Source organism: Fusarium sambucinum, chromosome I (assembly GCF_050947815.1).
Source record: "Fusarium sambucinum isolate potato_lamoka chromosome I, whole genome shotgun sequence".
Classification (NCBI taxonomy): domain Eukaryota; kingdom Fungi; phylum Ascomycota; class Sordariomycetes; order Hypocreales; family Nectriaceae; genus Fusarium; species Fusarium sambucinum.
Window position 1 is genome coordinate 2,306,018 of NC_139294.1, and position 25,342 is coordinate 2,331,359.

The 25,342-nt window shown below is 47.9% G+C and overlaps 7 protein-coding genes across 7 annotated transcripts; 3 read left to right on the forward strand and 4 right to left on the reverse strand.

Annotated features, from left to right (window-relative positions):
- Window positions 1-2,069: 2,069 nt before the first annotated feature.
- FSST1_003478 (HIG1 domain-containing protein) lies at window positions 2,070-2,823 on the forward strand (the record flags this gene model as incomplete). Its single annotated transcript, XM_083229562.1, has 2 exons — window positions 2,070-2,703; window positions 2,759-2,823. 2 exons carry the CDS (start codon window positions 2,070-2,072, stop codon window positions 2,821-2,823), a joined length of 699 nt encoding a protein of 232 aa, XP_083086908.1.
- A 520-nt stretch (window positions 2,824-3,343) lies between these two features.
- On the reverse strand, window positions 3,344-4,924 carry FSST1_003479 (Kelch repeat-containing protein; the record flags this gene model as incomplete). The annotated part of the gene is made up of 1 exon (XM_083229564.1): window positions 3,344-4,924. The coding sequence occupies one exon, from the start codon at window positions 4,922-4,924 to the stop codon at window positions 3,344-3,346; it is 1,581 nt and encodes a 526-aa protein (XP_083086909.1).
- A 933-nt stretch (window positions 4,925-5,857) lies between these two features.
- On the forward strand, window positions 5,858-8,275 carry FSST1_003480 (tRNA dihydrouridine synthase DUS3; the record flags this gene model as incomplete). Its single annotated transcript, XM_083229565.1, has 3 exons — window positions 5,858-6,168; window positions 6,223-8,133; window positions 8,194-8,275. 3 exons carry the CDS (start codon window positions 5,858-5,860, stop codon window positions 8,273-8,275), a joined length of 2,304 nt encoding a protein of 767 aa, XP_083086910.1.
- A 1,053-nt stretch (window positions 8,276-9,328) lies between these two features.
- FSST1_003481 (peroxin PEX13) lies at window positions 9,329-10,737 on the reverse strand (the record flags this gene model as incomplete). The annotated part of the gene is made up of 3 exons (XM_083229566.1): window positions 9,329-10,041; window positions 10,095-10,571; window positions 10,683-10,737. The coding sequence occupies 3 exons, from the start codon at window positions 10,735-10,737 to the stop codon at window positions 9,329-9,331; spliced, it is 1,245 nt and encodes a 414-aa protein (XP_083086911.1).
- A 1,449-nt stretch (window positions 10,738-12,186) lies between these two features.
- FSST1_003482 (DNA polymerase ligase-domain-containing protein) lies at window positions 12,187-12,910 on the forward strand (the record flags this gene model as incomplete). The annotated part of the gene is made up of 3 exons (XM_083229567.1): window positions 12,187-12,267; window positions 12,371-12,404; window positions 12,468-12,910. The coding sequence occupies 3 exons, from the start codon at window positions 12,187-12,189 to the stop codon at window positions 12,908-12,910; spliced, it is 558 nt and encodes a 185-aa protein (XP_083086912.1).
- Window positions 12,911-13,597: 687 nt separating this feature from the next.
- On the reverse strand, window positions 13,598-15,900 carry FSST1_003483 (WD40-repeat-containing domain protein; the record flags this gene model as incomplete). Its single annotated transcript, XM_083229568.1, has 4 exons — window positions 13,598-14,186; window positions 14,239-15,328; window positions 15,385-15,618; window positions 15,678-15,900. 4 exons carry the CDS (start codon window positions 15,898-15,900, stop codon window positions 13,598-13,600), a joined length of 2,136 nt encoding a protein of 711 aa, XP_083086913.1.
- Window positions 15,901-20,429: 4,529 nt separating this feature from the next.
- Window positions 20,430-25,279, reverse strand: FSST1_003484 (P-loop containing nucleoside triphosphate hydrolase protein; the record flags this gene model as incomplete). Its single annotated transcript, XM_083229569.1, has 5 exons — window positions 20,430-20,987; window positions 21,038-22,275; window positions 22,324-24,205; window positions 24,256-24,912; window positions 24,965-25,279. The coding sequence occupies 5 exons, from the start codon at window positions 25,277-25,279 to the stop codon at window positions 20,430-20,432; spliced, it is 4,650 nt and encodes a 1,549-aa protein (XP_083086914.1).
- Window positions 25,280-25,342: the final 63 nt, after the last annotated feature.

The window sequence follows — 25,342 nt, forward strand, 5'->3', positions numbered from 1 at the left end:
CTGTGGGTAATCTAGTAATGTCAAGAATCGCATCCCCGCTTAGATTCCGGCCACGAGGCTTAGGTCGATTCATAGCCTCGGGAGAATGTAAATATCAACGACAGCTACGGCTCAGGAGATGGAGCTGCTGCGGAGCGATCTTGGTGAAGAAACCGAGTTGACGCGGGTCGGTCTATTCTAGACCGCTCAAGAGCTTTTATAGTGGGTTCAAATTATCCCAAAACCGGCAATAATGATCTCACTTAGGGGATATAGAGGGTAGAGTTCAATGCCCAAAGTGTTGTACAACAAAGCTTAAGAGAGGGGTAGAACTGAACTGTCATAAATCATAGGGCTGAAGTTAGCTGATATTCAGGGAAGGAAGAAGTCAGCGGATGATGTTGGTATTTGTTCGCTCTTGACTACTAGTATGTTCTCACAAGTTTCTCTCACAGTTTTGGTTACGATGAAATTACCAAGTATGAATGGCACAACACAACACAAGAGAAGTGTTTGATTTGCACAAGAGACTATTCATCTTCTCATAGTCGTATTATTTTGTCAAAGGATAGAAACCACCTCGCTCGCTTGTTGTCCAGAGTTACACGTAAGTCCCGGGTAGGTTGAACAAGGGTGAGACTTTTCTTACCAGAAATAGCTACCAATCACGCCTGTTAACTGTTTCTTATTCCTGGGTGGGTGATCGAAGCAAGGGTCCAATCCGTTCCCCGGAACATTCCCCTTGTCATCATACCATGAGGTGTTCCTCGGAGCGCCCCGATCTCACACATTCTTTTTCAAGGAACAGGCACGTCCGATACAACGTAGCTAGATGGCTTACGATTACAAACAACTGTGCGCATTTGCGGCTTCTGCAGGTTTTTGTGTATCATTGTGTTAACATTTGCATGTAAATGTACTGGTACGTTCTGATTGTTAATAGGTACGGAGAGTAAGTGGTAGCAGCCCTGTCGGCTTATCCGGGCAATTCGCTGTGGAAGCGAATGCAATTGCCCTTAGCAATACCATCATGTCTTTCATGTAGTCTGCTACAAACAGACACTGGCATAGTTACTTACCCTGTATTCTGGTTTCAACATTGGATTCCTGTACTATACGCCAATCCAATTCGAACATGGTCTGGCGCCGCTAACAAAGGATGATGGCATATTTAAACAATACCAGTCACGCCGCAGAAGGCCGTATCATGTCCTTGAGAGCGGCAGTGGTTGCGGCATCTTGCGGTCAAGACGGCATACAACCTTATCCACCAATATGTCACTTGATTGCTCGTGTCCGGCCTTAGCACGGATGCATGATTCAGATTCCAGGGGTGTTCTTCTAGAATAAATCGATAAACTAGCGGCTCGTCTCTCGGAATCACCGTTGACAATGACACTGAAATCTCGATATCCCGAATTACAAGCAGACTGAGTGAAACCAACCTTCTTTTGGCCATTCATTCTCGGGGCGTCGGCTCTAAACGGCACACGATCCACCAGCGAGCGTCCATATGTCGGCATGTTTACGTGAGGTAGCCGTTCCATTCCCAAAACGAAGCATGGTTCGAACTGTCAACCATTCGGCGATTCGGTCATAGTTCGGTGACTGCTTGCGCCGGACGACTTCGGAAGAATCTGACATCATGGATTGGCCGAAAGCCGTCATGCAAGAAAAAAAAAAAGAGGTACATACAATTGCTATATCCCACGTGAGGATAGAGTAGAAAGGGCTTCATAAGACTTATTTACAGCAGAAAATACCACACAATTCATAATCTTGGGCGCAATCGAGCATCACGACTTCAACATCATCAGGTTTACATCACTCTTACGCAGTTCCTCACGCTCCGAGATAGCAAGTACCTTATTACATACTACATCGAATCCCGAGAACAGAACTGGAATCGACCCACACTACCTAAGGTCTAAACCGCGCGTGCTGCAACCCACCTCAGTTCCGTCGTCATACGACTTTGATCTTGGAAACCCAAGCTCTCGCAACTTTGGGATAAACATCTCTCTCTTCAAACCGCGACCTGTTCTCACCTCTCAATCCAGCCCGCTCTCGTCAATAATCGCATCGCAACTATGAAGATTCTCACAAAGGAAGAGGAGGAGGCGCATTACTCGGCCGTCGTCAAGGGTGGCTTCATCGGAGGCAGTCTTGGTCTTGCAATCGGCCTTGGAGGCGTTGCCCTCGCTTCAAGGCGATACCCTGCTTTCCGCGGCCTTACTCTTCCCTTCAGGACCTTCCTTGTCACATCTGCCGGTACATTCGGTGCCATCATCAACGCCGATCGCTGGTCCATGGATTATCAAAAGAAGCAGAACCCTATGAACTTTTACGAGGACGAGACTCAGCGCGCGCAGCAAATCGTTCGCGAGAACCAGACTGCAATGGAGCGTTTTATGGACTACGGAAAGGAGAACCGATATTCCATCGTTTTCGTCTCATGGCTTGCTTCCATGGGTGTTGCTTTTGCCATGGTCAGCCGCTCGCCCATGAACACAGCCAACAAGGTCGTCCAGGCTCGTGTGTACGCCCAGGGCCTTACTCTTGCGGTTCTCATCATCTCTGCAATCTTTGAGGTGAACGACGCCAAGAAGGGTGAGGGTCGCTGGCAGACTATCATGGTTGTTGACCCCAACGACCCCGAACACAAGCGTCTCATAGAGAAGAAGATTCACAAGGAGGAGTACGAGGGTCAGGACCTCTGGAAGGGTATGTTGCACATGTGATCCTTCGAGAAAGAATAAGACGCTAATTTCTATGTAAGATATGGTTGCTGCTGAGGAGCGACGATTGGCTGAGAAGAAGCAAGGCCAAGCGAGCAAGGCCTAAATGAGCATTTGCCTCTAAAGCGACAATTCTAACTTACCTAAAATCAATCCGCATCACACAGCCATCCTGAGCCGTTTATCTTTTAATACTGCGTTGAACCGAATCAATTGAACTTATCTGGCGAACGCGAGAAAATTGTACACATATGGTGCAAGAGAAGGAGTTTTATGAAGCGCCGAGCCAAGTAGCAAATGGAGGCCATTGTTGTGACAGTTATTGGAGCAAAAATGTTCGTTTGTGTTTTTCTACTTTAGTTCTCGTAGATTGGGTGGAAGTCATGATGACATACCTAGTTAGCAATGCATGCAAAATATCACAGGTTTTATACAACTTGTGCACACCAAATTCAGAAACTCAGAATAGATGACCCAGAAATTCCTCTATACTATGTAAACAAAAGACCTGCACCGTCGACTCCCTGCTAGCTCCCTTGTCAAGGATCCAGTTACCGTCCCATAACAACAAATCCATTAGTAAAACACACTGGTATATCCAGAGAGGGCTGTAATAGCTTATGATATTACACCTCGATGGTAAAATGACTGATCTGCGAGTAGTACGCATGGACAGCCAGCTCTAGCAGCATAACGTCGCCAAACACCTCGCTTCCATCGAACCCTCCAATAATAATGAGCCGGCTATCATACAGCACCGTCCCATGATAGCCACGACCCGAAGGCGCTTTTCCATATACCTTGCGTCTGTCCCATGTCATCGTAACCAAGTTCAGGAGTAAGACATCGTTGGAATACTCGCTCCCATCGTGTCCACCGATAACGAAGAGATATGAGCCAACTATTGTGGCCGTGTGTGACAGGCGACGAAAAGCAACAGGTATGGCCACTGCTTTCCACACTTGCGCGTCAACATCGTATACCCATACGTCGTCAAAACATTCACCGCCATCAGAACCACCAAAAATGATAAGTTTGCTGCCCACCATATTGGCCGTGTGATAACCTCTTGCTTTGGGACGGTAGTCTTTGGTCCCAGGACTCGCCTTATCGGAACTTGAAACCAGTCGCCATGACATTTTGTTGACATCGGCAACATCTAACCGCCATATATCGTTCAAGGCCCGGACACCATCACCGCCGCCAAAAACATAAAGACCGTTCTTATAAAGACAAGCAGTGTGCGCTCTTCGCTTTGAGGGCATCTTATCTCCTATAATCTTCGGCTTTGTCCACCGAAAGTTTGTTGTATCCAAAACATAAACATCGTTGTAGTACTCCGGACCGTCACCTCCACCAAACACGATGAGCTTCTTGCCTACAGCAGTACACGTCATGGCCCTCAAAGGAACGGGTATATCACCAATGACATAAGGTATAGTCCAATGGAAGGAATCCGCATCCAGCACATAAAGATCATTAAAGCATGTTCTTGAATCGCAGCCACCAAAGACATATACGTTTGAACCAATGATGGTTGTTGTATGTGCTCGCAAGGAGGTGTGAGAAGCGCCCGACACGGGTGCCCTTGACCAGTACATACCCGATGCTGGAGCCACGTCGACTTTGGGAGATGTTTTTGGGTCTGGAAGTAGGGGGTACGGCGTGTATTCCTCATGGAATATGCGAGATCTATGTGGCCCGTATCGTGCGGCTGCTTGTGCAGTTGTTCGACTGGTTATGGCGGATGTTGACCGTGAAGCGGTAGGCCGCCGAGTACGTCTATCTCCTTCGCTTGACGCATCCCCGGCGATGTTTGAGAAGCCAGACGGTGGTTTGTAGGTCGCTGTTTTTGAGGTCGTGGAGGCTCCCTGCGAGGCGGGCTGTGACGGAGGTTGGGATGCGGGTTGGGATGCGGATTGGGATGCGGATTGGGATGCGGATTGGGATGCGGATTGGGAGCGTTGTCGGATGGAAAGATCCGAAGGTTTTCGGCGATTCGCTTGTATACTTTTGCTGGCGAGATGACCTGGTGTATGACTCCTGGGCAAGGGCATCTGATCGCTTGACTCGTCATCATCGTCCGAATCGTCGTCGACAAAGCTTTGCCCTCGCATTGGGGCTGCCGGAGCTGGCGATCTCTGCTGTGGTTGAGCACCTCTAGTCTTGAAAAGCGACTTATCGGGAGACCTCCGCGGATCCGCCATGGCTTCGTAGGCTCTTCTTCATTGCCCGTAGACGAGACCTTGCGCTTGTGACTTGGACCAGACGAGGTGGGGGAAGAGATGAGCTGAATTGGGAGGTAAAGACCACTTTATACGTGTACAAGTGGACGGAGTAGATGAAAGAAAAAGCAATCAATTAGGAACAGTACCCATTTGGTGATGCGCCAGAACCGTAAAGCGAGGAGAGGGCAGATGAGTTGTATCTAGACGGTGACAGTGACGGCAGAGGAATGATCCATATGTCAAAGCCCAGGTAGGATCATTCATGCAACGTTAGAGCTGTCTAGGGTCGGCTTTGACAGTTGGCCTTCCTCCTGTCGAGTCCAAGTGCCTACCTCTTAGCGATTGTAGCCCTGAACCTAGAGCGCTCTTAGTGAGACCTGGCCCCTATGGATGGCTACCAAGCTGTGGAGGCGTCAGGGCCTCATAGTGGAGGTGTCGCGAGTGTGGAACAGGTACCGATTTGTGTGTGTCTGACCTCATAACCCAGAACGGAAAGAGACCCCCGATAGTTGTTAGTGCATCTAAGGTAACATCTCTTTTAGACGACCCAATCGAGGAATTTTTTCAATGTACACTCGAAAGGATCGATCTCATTTTGACGATTGACCTTTAACTGTAGCAGGCAGCTACAAACATTGACAAATTCACATTTTCATTCACTACCTGGTGGTAGTGTGAACGGTAAGGCAACACCGCAAACAAATGTAGGGGGAGAAACTTTTCTCGTACAACCTCACCTGCTTCCTTCCTTCCTTCACCTGCAACTCACCTCCTACACTCACTTACTCGCTTCACAAAACACACACTCATTTTAATAGTTGACATTCTCTCAGAAATTTGACATCTCATCACCCCTCTTTGAGGAGTAAAAGCCTCTCAGAAAAACATCACTCATCCAAAAAGATCAACGCCATGAGTGAGCAACCCGACGCTCCGATGGGTCATGTCTCCCCTGGCCATGAGCATGCCGAGCTCGTGGCTGATGCAAGCAACGTTGCTATTCCCACCGATGACGGAGAGCGGGCTTCGAAGCGAGTTAAGATGAACGACTCGACTCCCTCTGACTCTGTGCCTGGAGAAGGCCTGCATGATGCGCCTGCAAGCAAGGAAAACGGAAACGTGACAAGTGGTGACAAGGAGAACGGGGCCGAGGAGCAAAAGCCAGACTCTAAGCTGGAGTATGTCGACGGGCGTACCAAAGGAATTGCACCCATTAAGAAAGAGTGAGTTCATTCAAGTTGTGATGCATGTGAGATAGACTGACATCTCCTGTAAAGGTATCTCGTCGACACGTCAAAGTTCAAGGATACATCAACTGATGCTGTGAACGATGATGATGCAGCCGAGGCGCGTGGTACTGCCGACAATGAAGGCCAGAATGACAACCGCAAGGGAGGTAAGGGAAAGAAGGACAAAAAGGACAAGAAGAAGAAGGGCCAGAACACAGAGCGTGACTTTGGCAAGTTCGACGACGCCTTTCGCCTTTGCAATAGCCGAGCCTTCTACCCCGAGTTTTCTCCCAGAGAATGCAGGTTCGGTGATCGTTGCAACCTTTCCCATGATATTCGCAAGTATCTCGAAGAGGGACGCCGAGGTGACGTTGAGACCTTTGGGGGCAAATGTCCTGTGTTTGAGGCCCACGGCCATTGTCCTGCAGGCTGGAAGTGCCGCTTTGTTAAGAGCCACATGAAGGAGATCGAGCACGACGATGGAAGAAAGGAGTTGGTGCTTATCAACACTTCTGCTAACGGTGGCGACAACGGCGAGCCCGTGGATGAGGGATCTGAGGAGAAGCGACCCGCCATCTACAACGTTGTCGGCATTGACAAGAAAATCGCCCTCAACCGCAAGCGAACAGATTTCACGCAGTCTGAACAGTACATCGGTTGGCTTAATAAGGAGGCTAAACTGAGTGAGGAGTTCATGAACCGTCGCAAGAACCAGTCCAACGAGGGAATTGAGGATTTTCGTGCCCGCTTTATCGATCCTCCCTTCAAGCCTTCCGAGAAGCGTCGACTTTATTTCGGTGCCGAGACCCCCACTCTGGCACCTCTCACTACACAGGGAAACCTTCCTTTCCGTCGACTTTGTGTTGAACTTGGCGCTCAGCTCACCTACTCTGAGATGGCCCTGAGTATGCCCCTGATCCAAGGAACAAAGGCCGACTGGACGCTCCTCAAAGCCCACGAGTCCGAGATCACCCCACCCAAGTTCAACCCAGGCTCTGTTCCCATCTTTGACGACTACAACCACTCCAAGGACTTCAAGTTTGGTGCTCAGATTTCTGGAAACAATCACTGGGTTGTCACGAAGGCTGCGGATGTTCTAAACCGTTTCTGCCCTCACCTTCGTCTCATCGACCTCAACTGTGGTTGCCCCATCGACATGGTCTTCAAGTCTGGTGGTGGGTCAGCACTTCTCGAGAACTCTGGCAAACTGGAGCGCATGATTCGAGGCATGAACGCTGTGTCAGGAGAGGTTCCTATCACTGCCAAGATTCGCACGGGCATTCGAAACTCTCGCCCTACTGCCACCCAGCTCATCGGTAAGCTGGCGTTCGGTGCACGAGAACACAGAGAGCGCCTCGGTGCTCCTGGATGTGCTGCCCTCACTCTTCACGGTCGCAGCCGTGAGCAGCGATACACCAAAAAGGCCGACTGGGGCTACATCAGCGAATGTGCCGCTCTCATCAAGACTTACAACAAGGAGAAGGATGCCCTGACCGACACCATTGCCGAGCCCGACGCCAGCACCCTCGCGAACGCCAAGGATGGCCGCATGTACTTCCTCGGTAACGGTGACTGCTACTCTCACGTCGAGTACTACGAGCATATCGAGAAGGCTCGTGTTGACACCGTCATGATTGGCCGTGGTGCTCTCATCAAGCCCTGGCTGTTTGAAGAGATTGAGAAGGGCCAATATCTCGACAAGTCGTCCAGTGAGCGCCTCCGCTACATTGAGAAATTCGTGCGCTACGGTCTCGATGCCTGGGGTTCTGATGAGCTTGGCATCGGCTTCACTCGCCGTTTTCTCCTTGAGTGGCTTAGCTTTGCCCACCGCTACATTCCTATTGGTTTGCTTGAGCATCTTCCTCCAGACCTCAACGACCGTCCTCCCGCGTATGAGGGCCGAGACGAAATGGAGACCCTGATGGCGTCGAACAACTTCAGGGACTGGATCAAGATCAGGTAAGTTGCAGTCCATCACTGTATTAGGTGGACCAGAATGCTAACAACATGTGTTTACAGTGAGATGTTCCTCGGCCCTGTCCACCCAACATTCAAGTTCCAACCCAAGCATAAGTCCAACTCGTACGAGGCTGAGGGTTGATAGAAGAAGAAAGACAGCGGGCGGTGTACAAAAATCCGAAAGAAAAGGGTGGAGGTGATTTGTAGTGCATTTTGGTTGACATCTTTGCCATGTGGGGGAGCTGGTCTAGTCAGGGGATGATATGGCCAACGGTACATATGCATTTGAATGTCCGGATTCCAGTTGAGGGACTTCTCAGTGGACAAGGAGTTATAACTCCGAGAACTGCTCACATAAATGGGCGTGGCCAGTGTCTAGTTGATACTGTATGTAAATATGAAGCTAACAGCAATGAAGAGATTCTCGCACATACTGTCAAATGACCCCCAACTGCCGTGCTGTTTCATTTGTACTTACTCAAAGGTTTTATCCAAAGCCTTTGTCTTTATTGATACTCTAGTTATACATAGGCGTGCAGCGTTGTTCAAGTCCGTACAGGCGGCATATCGGCATATATCGCGTGGCATCATGGAAAGCTCGAGCAATTGTCATTTCGGGACATGTCAAAGTAAACGCAGTCTGATGAAGTAATCCATACACTGGCCTAGTCGGTGTGATAATCTACTATAGCTCTCGGTTGGGTTCGGGAGCGACTGTGAGGCTATACCACCAAACTGACTGGACCTTTGAAGCTCGAAACTTGAAGTTTTGGGACACAAGATCCATTTATATCATTATTGTTTCAGTATGATCATTCAATTAACCCAAGAAACGCTAAGGCTTTACAGGTATACTTACAGTTTAAATTCACGCGTCACGTCACATCAGTCACAAATCAGAACATGTGCAGATAAGTAAATGTACAAATAACGAAACGCTGATCAAGCGCTACAGTATGGCTTGACAAGTGAATGTATATAATGTATATCTTTCCGGGATTGTACCTCCCTGAATGTCGCGAGACACAATGAACCCAAACGCTAGGAATTAATGCAAAAGAAAACCCAACCACAACTCCGTGATGACTTTTATAATCCAATCACCAAATGCAACCCGCCCTATTCAAGACAGAATCGTACAGACTTTCGTCCTCACATGTTATTATTGACGTTTCCAATGCGTTGCAAGAAAGTTTTATGAGTAGAAGTGGCTCCTCTGCATGCCGTTGGCTGAAGCATACTCCTTGCCATCTTCAGGGCGCATGGTTGAACTTGTCAATGAGTTTGTGCGGCTGCTCTCGCTAGGGGCGGCCTTGAGTTTCTTGGGCTCTTGCGCAGGACGCTTGATGACCTCGAGATAGGTAGAGGGGAGATAACCTTGGCGGCCATCGCGAGCCCTGCATTGCCACCACTCGCTGGGGTTGCCGGATGGGTCATTCTTGTTGAGCACAGCGACGAGGTCGCCCTTGCGAGCCTCAAGTTCCATGCCGGTGTTGGGCTGAGGGAGGAAGTCGAAGGTAAGTCGGCAGAACTCGAGCTTGGAGGGGTCGACGGGCTGCTGTGATTCAATGGCCTGTGCTTGGAGACGCCTCTGCTCCTGTTCTTGTGAAGCAGCAAGTGATCTAATCATCTTGGACATGAGATAAGGAATACCGAACGCGGCCAGAACAAAGAAAATGAGAGGCTTCCTGCTGGCCTTGGCAGGAAGAGGGTTGCCATCGGGACCAATACTGCGGCCTTCGAAAAGAGCAAAGGCAGCCGGTGTGAGAGCAGTCGCATCGGCAGGCGGCGGGCGACCAGTGATCTTAGCAATCAAAGTTCGGATCCATCGCATCAAAGTGAAGATGCCCAATACTGAACCCAAAGTATCTCTCAAGTTACCAAATTGTTCAGCAACAGAGACCATGGCTAGCAGATGTTAGTAAACCGGCGTTTTGACCAACAAGCGGGTAATAACCTACCAAAAAAGCTAGAGTGAGTGGCCATGTAAGTGCTTTCGAGCATCTGCGCAAAACCACCAAAGGCCGTGACAATACCCTCAAGCATCTGGAAAGTAGCTTGTGTACTGTTGTTGAACGAGTTTGTCAAGCTGTTTTGGTCGCCAGGCATTCCCATACCACCACCATACATGCCACCACCCATGCCGCCGCCGTACATGCCTCCTCCATAACCACCATATCCTCCTCCGTACATGCTACCATAGCCGCCGCCCATGCCGCCCATTCCGCTCATTCCAAATCGCGAGTAGGGGCTGGAATAGGGCGACGAGTAAGCGCCGCCCATGGAGCCTCCCATGGAGCCGTATGGTGAGGAATTCATTCGGCTGTAGTTGGCAGCGTTCTGATTGACGGTTGAGGTGAGAGAAGTAGGACGGTTAGGGACTGGAGGGGCGTCGGATGAATCGACGGTCGATGCGACTGAGGGAGAGATGGAAGGGACTGAATGTCACTAGTTAGCAGGCGAGCGCTTGGAGGCGATGGATCAGGCGCAGGCGATTGACATGGAACGCGATAGAGAAGGAATGGAGAAGGAATTGGATCGCGACTTACCAGCAGCAGTCGCAGCCGCGCCAGGTTGCTCCCAGGGCTTAGGTGGAGAAGCCATTGGATAGTGATGTGATGATGGGTGTTGTCGTAGGGAGGAAGGGGATTGAGGCCGGGGCCGGACAATGAATTACCGAACAGCGGTATCGTAATGCCAGGAGTCCTTTCGTCTAATCTGTTGAGCCTCTTTGAGGAGTTGACTCTGCCTGGTTGTCTGGCACTCCTCGTGACACTGAGTGGTGGACCTCGGGAAGTGTACCGGACACAAGATCGGAGACTGACTCCGTGATTATATGCAACCCCCAGTTTAGCGTTCACACGACACGCGGGGGCAACGGAGTTGCCTCGGAATACGGGCAAAAGTGCCGCCGTGAGCGATGATAAGATTAAAAGGTCGAGTCGTCGCAGCGCTGAGAATAATTGTGATCGCGACAGGCGTGGGCACGAAAGGATGAGATGGAAGAGCAAGGAGAGGGAGGTCGCAATAGAAAAGCCGAGAAAGATTGAGTTGATTAGAGACAAAAATAGTGGACCCTGGACCTGTGAACTGGAGGTAGGCGCGTCCAAGTTTAAGGAAGAAAAATCCGGGGGCGACACGAGATGGGGACGGAAAAGCAGGAGCCAGACCTCGGTAGGTTAGAGTCTAGGTCCCGCCTTCCTACCTAGGTACAATCGTTATTTTTACCCTTTGGGGAAGTAAGAGTGCAGACATAGTGCTTGCCGCAAACTGGGGATTTATCATGATTGTTTAAAGTCTAAACATTATTCCTATTCTCTTGGGCTAACATGCTATGATGGTATTGGCACTTCGGTCATGCTGGTTGTTAATTGTAGCCACTTTTCTCTCACTTCTTCAGAAACCGTTTGGTTTTGTCCGTTAGGTTAACCGGCTGAAAACTTTCCATGTGACGCTGAGGCTTTCCCGTTTCGCCACAAGCTTTCGGCACCTCCATTGACTGTTGGTGATCTTATCGGTTTTACGTCAATACAATGCATCTTTCCATGCACCTCGTCATAATTCAAAACGATAATGGATGTATGCCTGGAAACCATGGTTTGATGTATGCTTCCGCAAATACGTAGAACCCATGTAATGAATATTTTATTGGTAGGGTCTACGACTTGTACAACTCTACACAGTCACTAGCCCATGTATAGTCCGATTATATTAGTGTTGTAACTTTCATGAGAGGCTGGCAATGATAACAACCTATAAAAAGCAAAAATGATAGCTCCATAGCAAGTCATCGTCTGATAACTCAATATCAACACAGCAACAATAACGACACTATACAGGAAAACGACCACCAAGCCCAGGTCTTATACCAAACCCGTTCATCAAGAAACGAAACCTTGAATGGCCTAGGCTCAATATCGCCTTCAAAATCAAAATCGCCAGCAACCGCGGATATAGAGTCTGGCTCAGTTACTGTAGATGATCACCTTTCTCATTTTAAGAACCATCTCTCCAAACATGTAATCTCTCCAACGGCAGTGTCAATATCTGAATATGCGTCACTGTACATCGCCAACGCTGGGGGTCTTCAGGGTGCTCATTTTGTCATCCATCAGCATAACCATCCTGTTGCAGGTACGCACTATGATCTCCGCCTTCAAATCAACGAAACGAGTAGTGTTAGTTAGGCCATCGTGTATGGACTTCCAGGTGACCCAAACTCTACGCGGTTAAATAGGAACGCAACCGAGACACGAATACACTGCCTTTGGGTATGTGAACAACTCCCCTTCTTGACATGCATACTAATCCCCATGCTTAGAACCATCTCATAGAAACCGCCTCAAGTTCAACTGGTTCTCTTCTTATATGGGACACGGGAATTTATAGTATCCTGCAGCGAAAAAGCAAAAATTCACCATCTGAAGATCCATCGTCACCGCCATCTTCACCAGTATCATCCCTTACATCAACACTACAAGCTCTTCTACACGAAGCTTTTCAGAGCCGAAAACCCCGTATCTGCTTGCACGGATCTCGCTTACCTGATCCTTACGTCTTGAACCTTCGCTTGACCAAGTCAGAAGATATCGCTGGTAGACGGAAAAGTGGGAGCACGCCTCGGAAACGAAGATGTCCCCGCGTGCGAACCCAGATACGTCATGGGACGAGTGAGGAGGACGAAAGTGAGGATATTCCTGCGATCGCTGATGCAGACGTCAACGCAGAAAGCCTCTCAGCCATGGAGCGTGAGATACGCGAACTAGAAGACGAATAGGTCCGTAAGATGAATGCATATCCAGAGGCTTCTAATACCATCAGCAGCGTACATCAACGACGATAATATATTTCTCTAGATCGCCTGGCCTGTGGGTTTTCTGAGAAGCGAACTAAGGACCGTTCAATCTGGGAACCAGATGACCCTAGGAGAATAAAAAGGCCGAGAATGGACGCTTACCATATCCATTTTATGTCCGCGGGCCGGACTATGAGCGTAGCATTGTCACATGACGGCGAGGCGCCGACATCCTCCAAGATGAGGGCGTTGAACAGTTTGTTCAGCGTCTAGGTTGGAAACCAGTATTAAACTAAGATTTCAAAAGGCAAACGAAGAAGCACCAAAACATCTTTGTCAAATTTTATCGTCTACACTATATAAATACCCAGGCACAAGCCATGCCCCCTTTGCTGTGCATGTGCATGGCTGTATAGCTCGTCTACCTCACTCATACCTGACAAAGATCCTATCCTGTAGGTTGACCCAGACAACTTCCTAGTAGTTGCGATACGCTTTGAATCAGTCCATTTTAATCAGACTCGTTAAACGCCTTTCCATGCTTGCTAAATCACGGATTTTCATGACCGTAGGCCGAGCCACTCCGTTTTCAAACGAACACTGCATAAATAAAGAAACAAAATACCCTTTTCAACGCACAATATTACGCATTCTTCCAAAAGAGTCAGATCAACTCTTGGGCTCCACAAGAGTTGGTGCAATTCGCCTCTTTTTAGGCTCCTTTGCGTCCTCCTTCTCGCTCTCGCTCGCCTCACGCTTGTTGCCCGCAACGGTAGCATTGGCACTCCGGGGTGTTTCAGGGGGCGTAGTCAATGGTACGCCCGTCACCTTACCCGAGTTTGCTGCAGCGATGCCTGGAACGTTGCCAGAAATAAGAGTCGGGTTGGTAACTACTCCAGCAGCAGGCACAGTACTGGCCTGCGTGGTGATGGTGGCAACTGATGATGTCGAATTCGATCTTGCAGGAGACGACGGGCGCTGAGAAGCAATTGAAGCCGACTGGGGGGGAGAAGGTGCCGTGAGTGAGCTCGCTGAGTTGCGATGTTGGTGATGTGAGCCGTTGGGAAATGGTGAAGGCGGTGCAAACGCATTTGTTGGCGTAGGCAGAGGGGTACTCTGGTTGGATGAGGCAGTTGTTTGAGGCTTAGGAGGACCAACTTCGCCTTTGTAGATTTCACCTAGTTCCCCAGCTGCAAATGATAGAGTAGAACAGAACCCGTCAGATGAGGAGATCATCAAGGTCAGGCCATCACTCGACCTAGTTGCTTTGTTAGTATACTTTTAATCATCTGAGTGGCGGCTCGACTTACCATGCCAAGTCAGTAAACGTAGCACAATGCAGGTTGCTAACAACACAGATAGGAGTCTTTTGTTGGGTATCGTAAAGAAGAACAGAATCTTGGGTAGCAACTGCATAGACCATACGATAAGGAAGCGAAAACGCAGGCTTCGGGCCCGGTGTGGTTGACGCCGCATCTACACCCGATGGCTTGATTTCAGATGTGTTCGCTGGTGGAGGGGGTGGTTCCATGATCGAGGGAGCCGGCGATGGTTTAGAAAGAGGCTCCGGAAGAGCTGGGATAGGCTCTTCCGAGGAAGAGGTGTCAATGGTGATATTCCGTGTCACTGGAGGAGACTGGCGCAACGTGTAGAATATAGGCGAGCACTTGACCACAACAGATGGCTTCTTGTGGCCAGGCAGGTGGGCGATTGGAGGCTTGTTGATACCACCACGCGTGTAGATATAGACAGTGTTGATCACCTCGTAGGTGGGCTTCGCGTCTCTCTCAGCCTGATGCTGGTTTTGGTATTGTCCAGACGGAGTCAGCAGCAAGCTGCCGTCTGGTGTAAAAGTGAGTCGTCGAAAGAAGGATGTTAGGGTCTCGTTGGCGTAGAGGTTGGCATTCTTCATTCCCATGCCACTGCTGATAGCCGAGGAAGGTTTTGGAGAAGGTTCCATAGGCATGACTGCAGGGAGAGGCATAGACGGCGCTGGCGACACAGATCGTCGAGAGGAAAACGAAGACCGGCGACTGTGGCTGACGACACTTGGGGGGTTCATAGGGAGCGCAAACGAGGTGGGCGTGCCTGGTGCAGAAGGCACAGGTGATCCAATAGAAGGTGGGGGGTCGAGGACTGAGAGCGAAGAGCGATGTCCAAAGTCGGGGGGAGCAGGACTACTGGATGAGATTCGTCGGGGAGGAAGGTCAGCTTTGATATGGCTAGCAAGTCTAGGAGTCTTGTCATCTGCGCTGAGTGTATATTGGCCATCCTTGGTCTTGAGAGAGTAGATATGAACGGATCGATCGGATGATTGAGTCGCAATGTATTCATTAAGGGGATCCCAGGTAACGCCCTGGACGTAGTGACTGTGCTCAGCGATCTGGCGCACCAAAGTACCTATTCGTTGTGTTAGAGATTGCCGGGTATCGAATTGATTGTAGTCGTCTGCTGACCTGTCTGAGCATTGTAGATTCGCGCAATGTTATCCATGCTGCCGATCATGAAATGCACGCCGTCAGGAGACCAGGCCAGATCATAGATCTCTGCACCACTAGATCGACACATATGCTTCGCTCGCCATGACTCCTTGTCTTCTGGGGCATCGGAACCGAAAGCTGTTTGGGGCGTTTCGCTTGGTACCCAAAGAATCACGTTGCCATCATCGCCAGCAGAGGCTAGAAGCTCGCCTAGAAAAAAGAATGTCAGCAACCAGCGGCAAGAAAAGAAATTATTAGCATAGACTAACCTTTGGGTGCCCAGCGAACAACGTTGACGGCCTGGTTGTGCTTGGAAAGAGTTGAAAGGTATTCGACCTTTCGGTCCTCGCCATTAACTTGAACCTTCCATATTCTGATATGGTTGTCACCACCAGCTGTAGCTAAACGACCCTTCCCGGCGGGTTCGAAGTGAGCTGAATATACGGGGGCATTTTGATCGTGCCAATTGATGATGAGAGGAGCGGCTTTCATCGTGACGGTTCGTTTGGTTGATCAGGATACGATGGAAGCTGCATAGGTAGGGAGAGGCCTAGAGAGGCTGTGGGAGAAGAGACAAGAAGAGCTCAATTACTCCCACACTGTTTGAGTATGAAGGGAGTCGATAAAGGTGAAGACGCAAAGGTGGGAAATTGAGAGAAGAAAAAGAAAGTCAAGGATGAAAGTGGACTCTTTTTTTCTTTTGATAACTAGGTATTATCGATGGTATCGGCAGTGATGGATGAGAATCGGCAAACCGGTAGTAGACTAATGGGTTCTGTAGTAGAGTAACAATGGACGGGTCAGGCATGGAAGTTTGATGGTGGAGAGCTCCAGGCTGGAGCTGGTGTGGACCTTTTTAGAAGGCTTTGATTAGTAGCAGGTGTACTAAGGCGAATGCCAAGCTGTTTAGTTGCTGTACGAGCTAAGGGGGAGAAAGACAAAGTAAGATAGTGCAGGTAGTAGGTAGAGATCGATAGACGAGTTGAGTGTTGGTTTTTGACTTATTGACTTTGGTGCAAGAACAAGAAAGGGGAGATGTGAAAGAAGCGAAAGCGAGGAAGGGGTGAAAAAGAGGAGTAAACGGCACGATTGAGGTTTATTCCGACACCTACTTTCCTTGAGTTAGTACTTACAATTCTCACTCTGACACTTGCTGTAACCAATTCAAATCTCGGGCACTCTCCCGTCATAGGAACAAGGCACGCGGCACAGAGTGTTTGGCCTATGCAGGGCGCTGTAGGTGGAAGTTTTTACTTCAAATTTAGTTGCATTTGCCTACTAGTAAAGTTGCGGCGGATGCGCGGGCGATCACATACATGGGCTGGCTGGCTAACGAGGGGGCCTTGATCCAATAGAGAGCAGCGTAAAAGATGCATGTCACGAGGGGGAAAAGCAGGGCAATGCAATGCACTCACTGTCAGGTACTCTAGTCAGACTCAGGCAAGTCGGGTCAGATTTAACGACGGGTCTCAGTGGGCACACAGTCTACAGGATCCAATCCCAACACAGTTGCGCCGCAGCCAAGCGCTGCACCAAGGAGTTGTTAAAACCTTGCTGAGTACAGCATCACGATCCGGTGCCTCGCAAGGTATTTATATATTCACTGGAATATACCACGTCTACTGAACAAGACCGCCTCTTCTGCCAGGATCGTATGGACTGGACGGTTCCATTATCAGGCGCTGACACGGACTGGAGCATCCAACATCATACCTGCGGTAGGTAGTACCAAGCCTGGTAGAGAGGAGGCAACTGATGGGGGCCAAAGCTCATCAGCCCTGAAAGGAGGTGAGTATCACAACACATTAGACAAGGACTAGAAATACAGTTACGAAACAAAAAAAAATTGTTTTATCAAATAATATAAACTTTATTGCCCCCTTGACACTTTATCCTACCGTTGTTACAGCGTCTTGTCTTACCTCTGTCGTATGGAAGTTAGCGTTAGTATATGGGAACATCCGATAATAAAAGCACGGAAACCAGCCGCTGGAAACACAAAGGGACAGGACAAGACATGTAAAACAAGTGTTTCGATTCCGGTTGGCTGCCTTTGTGAACATGGATCCATGTTTCTTTTACAGTACTGTACCATTTGGCATTTACTTTGAACCATGGCTCCCTTCTGAAAGACTCTCAACTTCACAAATACGTACTAGACAAAGCTCATCAAGCCAACGAATAACTTGTTATATATTAGCTCCGATCAGCAGCAGTTTCTCGTATCACATTCGAGCCAACTGATGTCAGTCAAAATGAACGTGCTAACTAAGTGGGGGAATTTGTACACCAGGAGAAAGTTAAGACATTACCTTCTATTACTGAATGTTGGATGTTGCATACATGTTAGGCTTGAATTGTAAAGCCAATCATGTTCTACAGCCTGATCATCTACGAGTTGCCAATGGCCTGAATTCCAATCACTATGGAGACCGTAATGGGTCCTGTTGTTCTGTTGTCTGAATCCTCCAGCAACGATTGACTTGTTGTACACCTATAATAAAAACACAACAGGGTTAATAACTAGGTCCACCCGTGTAAATTATTCTTTATACATGATACTTGTTCTCAGCTCTCAGCTCTAAACCGTGACTCAGTGTTGCTTGGTTACTCTCGTCATTGTGAACTGCAATCTCGTTACTGTTGCTTTAACCCTGCTTAGGTACGATAGGTGTGACGAGGTGTTCTGCATCTCTTAGACAGCTGTTTCCTGGTCAACCGCCTCTCCTTGGTTCTTTCAGGCAAACAATGGACTTACCATCCATGACTCTTTGACCAACACACGTAGCAATGCGCAGCGTCAAACGCTCCGGTTGTGAGAATTCCTCATGGTCGTGGCTGAATCTGGCTTGATCGGCCGGCACATAGTTAACGAGCTGTAGTAACAAGGATAACAGTGTTGAAGATGGAACCTGTCCTATCGGATTAAAGTTGCATTGGCCGGTCGTTGAGATCTCAACAAGGCTACGTAGGTATGGAAGAGGAGTCTAAATAAGCGACTCCGATACCAGAGAGAGAGAGGCGGTTGCGATTATGGTAGATCGGATGCCATCCCAAGGGTTCTCGATAGTTTCAAGATCGCCCACTGAACGAATGCGCTGGATATCGCTCTCTGACGATATATCATATCAACATATGCTGAGCTAGAGCTTTCATGTTTGGGGATACTAGCATTTTTCCCGTTCCATCGGGAACTATCTAAAGAGAAACCATACGAAAACTAAGCGCCGAGTTGACGGATCATTACAAGAGGGTTTCTTGAGCTTCAGGTGGAAATGGCCACATGACCAGAACTGAAGTTGACATTCGAGTTGAAGAAAGACACCAATACTGAATGTTCTCAACGTTCACTGGAAATTGGCTGGTCATGTCAATAAATGCCGAGTTCCATGATTGACACAGCCTTGTTAGTGATCTTGTTTAAGAGGCTTCCGCATCTCATGTGATTCCTGTCGGGTCGCGTTTTTTTTCTGTGCAGGCCCTTATTAAAGGAGTCAGAGGGATTTGAAGGTGTACTGTTATCACTATTTTCTCGAAATGACACTCGAGTTCATTGACCTTGTTGATCTTGATGTGTCTCAAGTCGAGAATATGCTTGTTACGCATAGAAACATACTCTTGATAGACAGAGAGCACACTTCGGTATTTCATCGCCAACTGGAAATACTGAAAACTCCCAGCGGCACCTACTAAAGACGATATAATTCAACACAGCATCAGAGTACAGAGTATAGCTACTGAGATAACTGCGCCAGATACCCAACCAGCCTTACTCATGGGCAGTTATACTCAGCTAGAGCATATACTAATATCTCAACTTGGTTAGATGAAACGGATTCAGAAAAATCAGCTTATCAATAGATAAATGAGAAGTCCCGTGTCGATCCACTATCCTCTATAGCACAAGCATAGATAATAAGTTGGCGCCCGTTCAGACAAAGCTTCGAGGGTGAACATGCGGAAAGAATTGGAGATGCAGCAGGACAAGAACTACTTTTCCATACTCATCCCAAATCTCAGCGACCGCCTCCAACAAACGTAGGTTCCGTGGTCTAGTTGGCCTCAGGGTATTAGAAAAATTGACCGCTGGAATTATAAGAGATGAAAATAGTAAAACACTTTATGCTTCTTAGAGTATAGTTCTTAGACTACTTATTTTTATACCTAAAGACTTAGGAGGCTATTTTTCCTGCTACCTACAGTATTTAGACAAAAGTCTGACCCCATAGCCCATTTTACACTAAAATACTATATCTTTAAAATTAAATATTAAATTATAAAAAAAATACTATAACTATTAAAAAAAACCTATATATAGAACTTTATAAAGAAAATATTTTTTATATAGAAAGTATTTTTATAGCTATTTTATTAATAAAGTAAATAAAGCTTAAAGTTAAGAAAAATAAAAAAATTAAAAATTACCTTCTATAATTTTTTAAGAATACCCTATAAGTCCCCTATAAGTAATTTTTAACTTTTTCTTTAACTTTAAAGCTATATATTTTTATAAGTAAAATAGTTATAAAAAAACCTTCTATATATAAAAGATTTTTCTTATAAAATACTATATAATAGATTTTATATTATTAATATAGTATTTTTATTTTATTAGATATTTAATTTTAAAAAGGTAATAAAATGGCGATTTAAGGTGGGAAAATGCCAAGTGGGGTTAGACTTTTGGCCTACTACCGTAGTCTAGTAGGTTGGTCATGGCATCTCGTTAACACCGAGAAAGTCTCCGGTTCAATCCCAGGCAGAACCATACTTTTTACAGCATATCACTTTAATTGAGATACAGATAACCTTTTAGAACATATATGCGTTGCACTTTTATGACCTATTTCGTTGTTTTGAATCAATAGCTAAATCGGTGCTATCTGGAGGCTCTATAGCGAGCTGGCTGTAAGAAGTGAAGTAAAACAAATATCATTGCATTTACCATCTAAACATAGATGCAATTGCAGCTTGTGCGTAACCTTTTAACCACCCCTAAATATCGTTGCTGTTTTCTATTTTCAACCAAATATTGTCTGTCTCAACTTTTCCTTCTCTCCACTGCTATCGCACATATCGCGGAACACGCCCTCTTGTTCCCAAAGCTCCCTTGGTGTTCCAAACTCGGCGACTTGACCGTCGGAAAGGACAAGAATACGGTCAAAGTCAGCGATGGTACTCAGACGGTGTGCAATGACGATCAATGTGCTGTCAGTGAACTCCTCACGAATACTTCGTTGAATGAGTGCATCGGTAGTCATATCGACAGCCGAGGTGGCCTCGTCCAGGACCATAATCTTGGGTCGAGCTACAATGGCACGAGCCAAGCATAGAAGTTGACGCTGACCTTGCGAGAGGTTACCTCCAGATTCAGAGATGGGGCTTGAGAGGTCTCGGAAAATGTTTGTGTTCTTGACAGCAAGTGTTGATGTTGCTGCCGACGAGGGTTCATTTGCAGGCGTAGCGGGCTGAGAATCCACAAGGTGGACACGAGTCAGAGATTCGCGGAGCTCGTCGTCTGTATTATCTTCGAAAGGATCGAGGTTTGATCTGATAGTGCCCGAAAAAAGTACAGGGTCCTAGGAATGGGTCAGTTTCGTTTCGTACGATAGGCAGTGATGGCAAATACCTGAGGTATGATGGCGAGACGAGTTCTCAAGCTATGCAGATCAACCTTGGAGATATCCAGACCGTCAATGGTAACGCTGCCAGAACGAGCCTCCAAGAACCGGAATAAGGCAAGTGTCAGGGACGACTTTCCAGCGCCAGTGCGTCCTACGACACCGACTCTCTCATTGTTCTTAACGTCGAAAGATATTCCTTTGAGAACAGGTGGCAGATCAGATGCATATGAGACCTCCAGGTTATCGATCTTCATAGTTCCCGAAGTAGGCCACGCAGCAGGGGGCTTCTCCCCCTCGAGTGACTCCATCTCAAGGTCTGTATACTCGACAACTCGCTCTGTCGCATTCATATTCAGTTCCATAGTAGCATAGTTTCGAATTGTCCAGAGAATGCTCTCGGCAAAGTCCATTGCAAACGATAGGGTGAACCCGGCAAGCGCGGCATCCATACTGGGGCTCACAATAACAATGATACCAACAATTGTTGAGAACAGTGTACCGATGAGACCCATACGCAGGCCCATCCAGCGATTGACGAGCCACATGTAAGACGTGATGATTGCCCACGTATCAAGTTTCTGATACATCCTGTCAATATAGACCTGAGTTTTTTTGTATCCTCGGATAGTGGACACGCCCGCAAGCGCTGCGTTGAAAAGCTCAAAGACAGGAGACTTGCAGTTACTCTCAAGTCGCTTTAATGGTCGTGCGCCATAAAGATATCTGTTGCCCAGAAGGGCACCAAGTCCAAGCAAGGCTATAGCCAAGGGAATGACGATACCGGAGGCAAAGAAAGCGGCGACACATACACCGACCAGAGACAAAAGGCCGGCGATGAATTGGGTCCAGTCCAAAGTGATGCGATTATCGATAATGTTGAAATCCGATGAGAATCGGTTCAGGATTCTGCCAACGGGAACGGTATCGAGCCATCTCAGTGGAGTGTGTAGGACCGTAAACAGCATCTTCTCGAAGAGCGACCGACTCGCTTTGATTGCAAGGTAATACGCCCAGTAGAATCGGAAAGTACCAATGATTGCTGTAACAGATGAGATTGCGATGTAGACCCACAAGTAATACTTCAGATCGTAGTGAGATTTGGTGATGCTGAGCTCGGGTGCAGAACTGTATGGGAAATGTTGGAGCGAAAAGATGGAGGTATGGCCGTGGTGTTGCTGGAGGCTGCCGGTAGAAACACTTTCGTCGACATCGCCAGTCCAGATTCGGAGCCACCAGGCCCGACCTGACATTGTTAGCAAGACATCTCATACTCAGACACTTTGAGACGTACCAAGAATTCCAATCTGAAAGCCAAGAAAGACAACTGCACATACACTCCACATAAGGGTGCCGCCACTATCCTTTAAATAAGTAAGATATACGTGCTTCTTCACCATGCCCTTTTCTCGCGCTTCTTCCTGGATAAATTGCTTAGCAGTCTTCGAAGGCACCTTCTGAAGTGGCATGTTTTCGTTCATTTCGGTAGGGTCGGTGACAGAGACATCCTCAGAGTTGACAGCAGTAGAAGAATCTATCGTTTCCTCTTCTGAGGACTGCTTTGCAGTTTCCTCGTGATGCCTGATTTCATCCAATGTCCCATCGCGAATAAAGTCAGCTACCAAACCGGAGTGCAAAGCAACGCCTTCACCGAGCTCAACAATATACTTGGCTTTCGACTGGACCAGGCCAACATGATGGGTGACAAGAATTCTCGTTCGTCCCTTGCAAATATCGCCTGTGACACACTTGTCGAAAATATGTCTACCAACGTGTGCGTCGACAGCACTAAAGACGTCATCCATAACCAAGATTTCAGCACGAGAATAGATGGCTCGAGCCAAAGTAACTCGCCACTTCTGTCCACCACTGAGATTGATACCATTGGCACCGAGCTCAGTCTTGTCACCATCTGTAAGAATCTGCAGATCCTTCTTCAAAGCGCAGACCTCGACGGTTTTGTTGTAACGCTCCTCAATGAAGGGCAAGCCGAACAAGATATTATCGCGAAGTGACGCACTTTCAAGCCAAGGGGTTTGTCCAACGTAGGCGACAGACCCAGGGAGGATCCAGTCGCCAAGATGAGCCTGTGCATCATGTCGCTCGTGTGGAGAAACGGTCTGTGGCACGCAAACAGATCCTTCCAAGATGTCTGTCTCGCCAAGAATAGCAGAAAGAAGCAAGCTTTTCCCCGTTCCAGTCTTTCCAGAGATAACTGATAGTTCGCCAGCTGGGAAGCTGAAGTTCAAGTTTCTGAGGATGAACCTGTCTTCATCAGACTTCTCATCGTCCTCAGGCCAAGCGATGCTCGCATTTTCAAAGCCCACCTCTGTTCCTTCCGACAACGTGTGCTTCATCTCAGGACCGTTGAGGTACGTCTGGATTCGATTGAGAGAAACATAAGTATCCACTCCCATTGTGATAAGTTCCGGCAGTACGCCCAGTGAGACCTCTAAGGCTTTAAAGATCCCAATACTAACGAAAGCGACCGATGGTTGAAGTTGACCGTTGATAATAGCATAGACAGCAAGAGATGTCGCGGCAAGGAGAATGGGGCTGATGACCCAGCATCCAAAAAGACCAGTATCAACGAGGAAGAGTCCCCAGAGGGTCTTAAGTTCCCTCTCTCTCATAGTCAGGATACGCTTCTCCCAGCGGCTTTCGAGCGCGGCAAATTTAATCTGCCTCATACCAAGCAAAGCTTCGTTCACCACGGCAAGCTTTTCATCACGAAGCTTCATCAGCTTGTCTGACCTTCCAAGCAGTTCTTTAGAAAAGTAAGTATTAGCAGGAAGAGTGAGACCCCAGGCAAAAAATCCAGCTATAAAGGGAACCCATCCAATCAGGCGGACTAGGAAGAAGGAAAAGAAGAACAATTTGAAGATGCTGTTGAAAATCAGAAATTGGTATCCAGTGTAACTTGAGACTCGTAAAGTGTCCACACCGACGAGGTTGATAATGGCCTGCCTTGACTTTAGTACGCTAGAGCCTTCGTCAGATTCGTCCTCCTTTTTCTTATCAGGCGTTTCTCGAGATGCGTCTGACTCCTTTGACTTCTCTGCCGACTTTACGTTCTTGCGTCGAAGTGATTTTTCAAAAATGAGCGTTGAAAGCTGAGACCGAATAGGCAGAGCGATACATGCAAACGAGTACCAAAATGCCCATCCCTCAACCCACTTTGAAACGAATTAGTATCTTTACATGAAATCGAACAAGAGAAACTCACAGCATCCAGAAGGTTAAAACCGGCCATGGCAAATACCAATACCCAGAGTTCCAGGTTCGACGATCCAGATAGTCCTATATCTCGTTGTTCGAGGATATTGATGACTCGCAACATGGCCCAAAAAGGCAGAAGAGCCAGGAGGTTTCGAACTGTAGTGATAGAAAACTGGAAGAAAAATGGACCTTTGTAGGCCCAAAGCACCGAGCGAAAGAGGCTGTTCTGAGGCTTGGACACAAACCAGTCTTCTTTTAGACCTGCAGCTCGAAGAGTCCTGTCTGGGTAAGGGACATCACTTGCGTCGAGATCATTCTTCTGGGTCGCAACACGAAGAAGAGGGCTAATCCATGACCAAGTATAGCGGTTGAAGGCAGATACGGTCCATTGGCCGTCGACTTTGAGGTCTTCAACAAAAACATCCGGCCGGCGTGGAAGCAATACACTGAAGAAGCCGAGGAGGATGACATCCCCAACGTTCACAGCACGAAGGACCAAAGGAGCGGTATTCTTATGGGAACCGTACTGAGCTTCCTTGGTCAATTGAGCCACAGCAATAGCGGCAACGGTAATCGAAGACAACAAGAGCCAGAGTCCAAGGTCGTGAACTTTTACAGGCGAATGATGAGCACTTAACGAAATGGCATGGATGGCGATCAGAAGCTGTTTAGAAGCGTCAGTCTCACTTGAAAATAACCAAGCTCGAGCTACTCACCCAGGCGCCAGTAAGAAGCCAGTTCTCGAGCAACAGTTCATTTGAAGAGCTGTGAAGCGATGACAATACTGATACGGCGATTGACGTTCCCAGACCTGTGGCGGATGAGACCAGAATCAAGATCTTGGGTAACCGGTTTGAAAAAGCGGCAATGCTTTCTGGTGTGCTTTTCCCATCGATATCTTCATAGAAGTTATCCTTGGGGGTTCGCTTACGCAGTTGATCGATGACTGCGACTAGGGCGGGTGCAGTGGTCAATGCTACAAGACCAAGGCCTGCGCCGGTCAGAACAACATCAAGGTTATCGACAACCATGATGATGGATGTGCAATGCCGTAAATGGAGCGCTCTGGAAGGCAATGGCGTGAAACGCCAGAT